This window comes from Trypanosoma rangeli (assembly GCF_003719475.1).
Source record: "Trypanosoma rangeli strain AM80 chromosome Unknown Tra_15.4_contig_00104, whole genome shotgun sequence".
Taxonomy (NCBI): Eukaryota; Euglenozoa; class Kinetoplastea; order Trypanosomatida; family Trypanosomatidae; genus Trypanosoma; species Trypanosoma rangeli.
The window spans coordinates 39,867-45,866 of NW_021705848.1; the positions used below are offsets into that span (position 1 = coordinate 39,867).

The window sequence follows — 6,000 nt, forward strand, 5'->3', positions numbered from 1 at the left end:
GCTGTTGGCCTCTGCTCGCTTAATTTGCTTCTCAGCCTTCCCTTCCGTTTTTTTGTTTTTTTTTCTTTTTTTTTCCCCCTTCTTTGTTACAGCCGGAAAGTGGGCCCGGTCGCCTGCTCACTTCCCCCGAAAACCCGCCCAACGCAATACAACCGTGAAGAAAACGAAGGTAGTAAAAAAAGATAAAGCCAAAACACGCACAGGCAGAAAGAAAGAAGGGAAGAAAAAACAAAGGAAAAAACACACAAAAGCAAACACTCTGTTGCATTACCGCCTCTCGCTCACATGTAGCCCCAGTTATCTCGATCTTTTCCCTCAGCTAATTGCTATCTCACACGCATACCCGTCGTAGATCGTCTACCATGCAAGTGTGAGCTGTGACAACAAAAGCAGCAGGTAGACACACGCACGTGCCAATAACGAAGATAAAAAAGAAACAAGCAAAAAAAGAAAGGCCACGTTGCACAGGAGAGATGTGGAGGGCGTGTACTACGCGTGTGGTAATAATAAAAAAAAATTGGTGGAAGGGGAGGGGGGCACCACATTTGCGCCCAAAAACCTTAGTACGCTTCCCTCATGCCTGTGTTAACATTGAGCCGCCCTTGCAAATCCTTCATCCGCTCGTTAGCCCTTTGTAGGTAAACCATGTCAATCAAGGGATCTCGGCATGAGATGGAGCTCAGCACACATACCGCAAGATCCCAGAAGTAAAACAATGTGACGAGATCATGTCGTAGAAAGCTGCACCCAGGGAAGGCCTTCTCAACATCATTCAGCGAACAATTTTCCTTCATTAAAATATACTGAGCCAAGACACCACCGCCGAACTCTACAGGTGTAGAAAAGGGTAGTCCTTGCTGTATTGCACACATTCTATGCAATGGCACTAGCGTCCTCGCCTGATAAAAAATCATAGCCAACATCGCCTCGAGAAGGTGACGTACCGATCGAGATACCATACGTGAAATCATGCTGAAGGCTGCTAGTTGAGGGTCAATTGGACCAGCCCAAGCGGATGACACATTTAGTGGGATAATAGATAGAATGCGGCTGGCAAGAATAACTTCACGAGGAATATCCCGCGAAGGTATTTCCTCTGATGTCATTCGAAACGAATCTGTGGTGAGAGAACCCGTACGTGCGAGTTCAATAAGAAGCACAACGTATTCGCTGAGTGTTGGTACGGAACACATCTTTAGCGCCCGACCAAACGAAGATGGTTCACTCACCTGAGAGCCAATGCCGTCATCGTGGGTCTCGTGGGTGAGGTAGCCAAGGAGGTCTAGGGATTGAAGCAGCACAGCCGCACAGGTTTCCTCCACCGTTGTGTAAACAATATGCCGAGATGAAACTGCCAAGTGCGCAAAATCCATCACATCCACCAGAAAAAGATTTTCGGAAATGGTGACACCTGTTAAATTCCAAGAATCCAACCCAATTCCCGGAGGGAGGTTGATCTTATTTATGCGGGAGGACAAAACGTTGTAACGACGAAACCAGGTCATGCCGAAATCAGTCAGCCGCAGCGAGGAAGCGAGTTGATGAAGTGTTTGAACTCGAAGTGGCAAAACCGTCTCAGCCACATCACGGTACTTAATAGAATCCACAAGTGGCCAGTCATCCACTAAACTCCCCTGACATAATGCAGCAAAAAGGCTGGGTGACAAAAGGCCCGCTGTAAACATGTAGTACATAACGGGTGGAAGAGGGCATCCCATGACCATCTTAAGATCAAGCGGTAATTGCCGACGCGATTCATATAACAGAGTTAACAAAGTGCAGTAAGGAGAAACCAGGGTTAGTACTGGGCACGCCAGAGCAGCAAGATTGCGAAGCGCGGAACTCCTCATATTTGCAGAACGACTGCGATTTTGCTCAGACTGATGCATCGTTTCTTGATAAATCTGTTGGGCGTAAGAGGCACCGAGAGATAAATCATTGAGACGTGTAATTTTCTTGCACATATCATCAAAACTTGAAAACTTCGGCGCAACAGTCCTCATTATCCGATTTCGGCTGTCAACCATAATCAGACTTCCCAAGTCATCTTCACTTATCCGCAACGATTCTAAGAGCCGAGACTTACGCACCACATCAAATGTACCCTTCATCACATTTATGTTTGTGATGACCCGATCAATCCCTGGAAAGGCAAGGAGCTCAAGGCAACCGTACACTTCCGACACGTGATGGTTCTTGGGGTGGCAGAAGGCGGACAGTTGCGCCCAAGCAAGGTAAGGCGCTCGCATGGTGTCCTTAAACTCGGATCGGAAAAGCTTGACAATTTGATTTTCCACATCCTCCTCTACAAAAAAACGTGCCGCTGACTTCTTCTGCATGTCCAACGCCCGCATCGAGTTCATATTACACAGCCTGGAACTGTCTGTGCCGCTAAGCACGGCTATTTCAGGAGGCACCATATTTTTGTCACGGCAATTTTCATCCGACAAATCCGGATAAAACGGAATGCCATTAAACACCAACACGGGAGTGCAGTTTTTGATGGAATGGAAGGTATTGCAGACATCCGTAATTTTGTCGTAGACCGTAAACGGGGTTGTGTAGGTGTAGATGGCCATCTTTTCCTTCTCCCGCACGGCTTGGGTAATAAGGTCAATGACTTTCGTGCCATCAACGCCCAGCATCACCTGATCCGTGCCCTCTAGTCGCCGCAAATCAGTCATTGGGACACCCTTCTCCTCCAGCTTGGCGTCATTGATGTAACGCTGCAGAAGACTTACATCGTCCTGGCGTGGGTACATCTTGTTTTGTGGGGGGGGGGCCTCAATCCCTCTAAAAGCCAAACAAAGACTCAATATCAGAAAGGTTTCAAGAATAAAGATTATTATTTTTTTTAATAAAAAAGGGGGAAAAAATGGAAAATTGACAGAGACTCACACACGAGCACAAAGAAACCGACAAAAGCACAGTGTCATATTGCATGATAAGCCAACCTGATAAATAACAATAACAGCAATAATAATAGTAAGGCAAGCAAAAAAGAAAAACTAAAAAACAAAGTCATCAATACCGAGAAAAAAAAAAAGTAGAAGAACGCAGAGGGCGTCAAATAATAGTGGAATATCACGTACTTCAGTATCTACATTCCCTCACGTGCTAACAGGGGCCTCCTCTTGTGCGAGGAGCAAAAGCATCTCCTTATAGAATGGCTGATAAACTTCCCAATTGAAGACAAGCACATGCTGCAGTAGGGCTGCCAAGCGACGCAGCGAATCCGTTACGAGACCCAATGGGGGCGGATCAGTTTGGCCTTGCACCAGAATGGCCTCGATAAAGGAAAGAATTCGCTTCTCAAATACCACGTAAAGGCTTCCAGTCGTGTTTGTCATCGTTTCAACAGTACCGTGCAGTTGAGTTATTTCGTTCTCCGTCAAGGCCACGAGTGTCTTTCTTTGCGCCAACGCCTCGTCGACCAAACTCGTCACGGAGGTCTTCAAATGTGGCAGAGTCAGCTCGTCAAGAAGGAGAAGTCGAAACTTGTCGTGTAGTTGTTTCAAAATATCGTTGACGATCCTTGAGTCCACCCCTTTGCCACGCAGCACCGTTGCTATACTTCCTGATAAAAGCAGCAGCAAACTGTTCTCCTGTACCGCGTTTGTGGCATAAAAAATAACCTTCTTTTCAAAGTAAAAAGATTCAGTTGGGTAGTCATGCCACCGATCATTCCCTTGAATGCCACTGCTCCGCAACAGGTCCAAAAAGCCGTACCGCAAGCATCCTCGAAGCTGTCTTTCCTCCAATGTTAACGCAGTCGCTGAAACGGCAATGGGCGAATTCGTCCAAGCCTTTACACGTTCATCCTCGAAGTAGCGCCGCACAAAAGCCAGGGAACTCTCCCACTGATCCACTTTTGGCAAGCATTCGGCAATAAATTCTCGTATATACGGAACAGCGTTGTCTCGCAGTTGTTGGGATATAACCAAGAGTGAGTATTGCGCAATATCCTCATGTAACTGGCGTATAGAAGAAAGCATGAGACGGAACGCGTTGGCCACTGCTGTACCAAGGTCTGGAGTGCATGCCTCAAGATCTTTGCTCATATCCTCCGCAAGTTTAAGCGTCTCTTCCGCCTTGGCAGGAGCACCGTATTCCGTGACCTTCCTCATCACGTAGCGCATAAGCGCCGCAATATTTCCTGGACTACCCATTACGGAACGACGCACAATCCTCCAATCCAGCACATCCCGTACCTCCTGTTCCGCCTGGGAGCGAAGACGTCGTGGAAGAGCGTTTAAAAGTCCGTCAATAACAAGCTTCAAAAACCGAGGGACGCTTCGAAGATCAGGAGGATGGCAATTACATTGTTCCGCAAGCATCGCCAACTGTGCCTCGTTCATGAATAAAACCAGTTGCTCTTTTACTGAGTCCCCTTTCGTCTCGGGTACAGTAATGATTGTTTCGTATGCCTTTACGGCACGAAATTCAAATTTAACATACTTTTCACGTCGTCTACGAACAGAGTCTGGGTGCAGCGGTCGGGAACGGCCGTGTTCGTCCACATACCAGTCTGGCGGTATCTCTGGCCCCATCATAACAGGCTGGGCCGCCTCTGCTTCAGATCCACTTGTGTTCGCATCAGAGAGCAAAGTTGCCGTAGTGAGTGGCATTTTGGCAGAGGCGGCATTGTTACTCATTTCCGCATGTTCCTTCGACTCCTCCTCCTCGCTCATTTTATGTCCTTTTTCTTCTTTAGAATCTTCTAGTTCCCGCCTTTTTTCCAGTATGGTAGCCTTCATCTCGTTCAGATCCTCCTGTGGCGTCAGACGTGACAAGCGATCATGTAGCAACCCCACAAAGGCCTGAAGCTCTTCATTGGAAGGAGCCTTTTGCAGTTCGCGCGTCGCCGCCACATAGGCCTCCTTGGTTCCATTCACGATCACCTCCTGGTACGCGCGTCGGTCAGCGCCCCTAAGTGAAGAGAGATCTGCAGCAAATTTTTTGCTGTACTCCTCCCACATAAGCGATGTAGAAGAGAGAAGAGCGATGGCGTATTGCTCATCAACATGAGGCTGCGCCCCATTCAACTTTAACTGCTCTAACAACTCCACTAATTGTTGGGCGCACTCCGAGACAAGCGGGTCTACTTCGTTGCTAGGAAGCACCGCGTAGTAGTACGCAAGAAGAAGCGCCTGTGGATTCATGGTGACACGGCGCAGGCTACGAAGGCGTGATCTTCCATTCATACTCGCCGATAACTTTGGCGGGCGCACAACAATTTGTCCCGTTTTGGAACCAATGAGCCGCAGGACGTCCTGCGCCACCCGCACCAGCTGCCGTCGATGGGGTTTGCCTCTCTCAGGGCATGTGCGCAAGTTGGTCATGCCACACGTCTTGCAGCACCATTTATCCGTGATGAGAACATGTTCTACTGCATCTGCGGTCATGGGATCTGCGGAGTTATAGTGCAGGCCTGCATCCTCGACTTGCTTAAGTAACATGGAGATTCGTTGAACACACGCCGCCGCGGTTTCAGCATTCTCATGCGTGGTATTTGCCTTCTCGGACATTTGCAAACGCACGGAACGAACAGCAGAACAGAGGCGTGCAACCTACCGGATTTGCGCAAATAGAAAGCAAAAAAAAAAAAACACGGAGAAGATGGAGAGACTGCAAAAACGTACAAAGAACTGGTAGCAAACAAATTTCAAAAAAAAAACATAGAAACAAAAAAATATATATACGCAATACATATAAATGGTAACATGTTCTTGCCACGGATCAGGTAAAGGGACCGCTGCACCAGCTTTCCCCATATGTCATTTGCTTATATGTATGGTTTCGAATATAGTTATGTATATTTCCAAAGGTGTGTACCTATACGTATATGGAAAATAAAAACAAAATAAAATAATAATAATAAAAAGAGTCTGCCAACGGCCTCCAGTGTTTTGTTCCTTCTTTTTACTTTCCCCCCCCCCCTTTTTTTTTCCGGGAGGCTGCAAAAAAAAAAAAAAAAAANAAAAAAACTAGGTAGAAAGT

General features: G+C 47.2%; 2 protein-coding genes across 2 annotated transcripts, besides 5 other annotated features; both read right to left on the minus strand.

Annotated features, from left to right (window-relative positions):
* The first annotated feature begins 47 nt into the window (after positions 1-47).
* Positions 48-74: a microsatellite.
* Positions 75-205: 131 nt separating this feature from the next.
* Positions 206-249: a sequence feature (GA-rich).
* Positions 250-560: 311 nt separating this feature from the next.
* TraAM80_03848 (viral life cyclerelated protein) lies at positions 561-2,762 on the minus strand (the record flags this gene model as incomplete). The annotated part of the gene is made up of 1 exon (XM_029380800.1): positions 561-2,762. One exon carries the CDS (start codon positions 2,760-2,762, stop codon positions 561-563), a length of 2,202 nt encoding a protein of 733 aa, XP_029239384.1.
* Positions 2,763-2,992: 230 nt separating this feature from the next.
* Positions 2,993-3,055: a sequence feature (A-rich).
* A 55-nt stretch (positions 3,056-3,110) lies between these two features.
* On the minus strand, positions 3,111-5,528 carry TraAM80_03849 (uncharacterized protein; the record flags this gene model as incomplete). Its single annotated transcript, XM_029380801.1, has 1 exon — positions 3,111-5,528. One exon carries the CDS (start codon positions 5,526-5,528, stop codon positions 3,111-3,113), a length of 2,418 nt encoding a protein of 805 aa, XP_029239385.1.
* A 321-nt stretch (positions 5,529-5,849) lies between these two features.
* Positions 5,850-5,884: a sequence feature (A-rich).
* Positions 5,885-5,961: 77 nt separating this feature from the next.
* Positions 5,962-5,987: a microsatellite.
* The last annotated feature ends 13 nt before the right edge of the window (positions 5,988-6,000 follow it).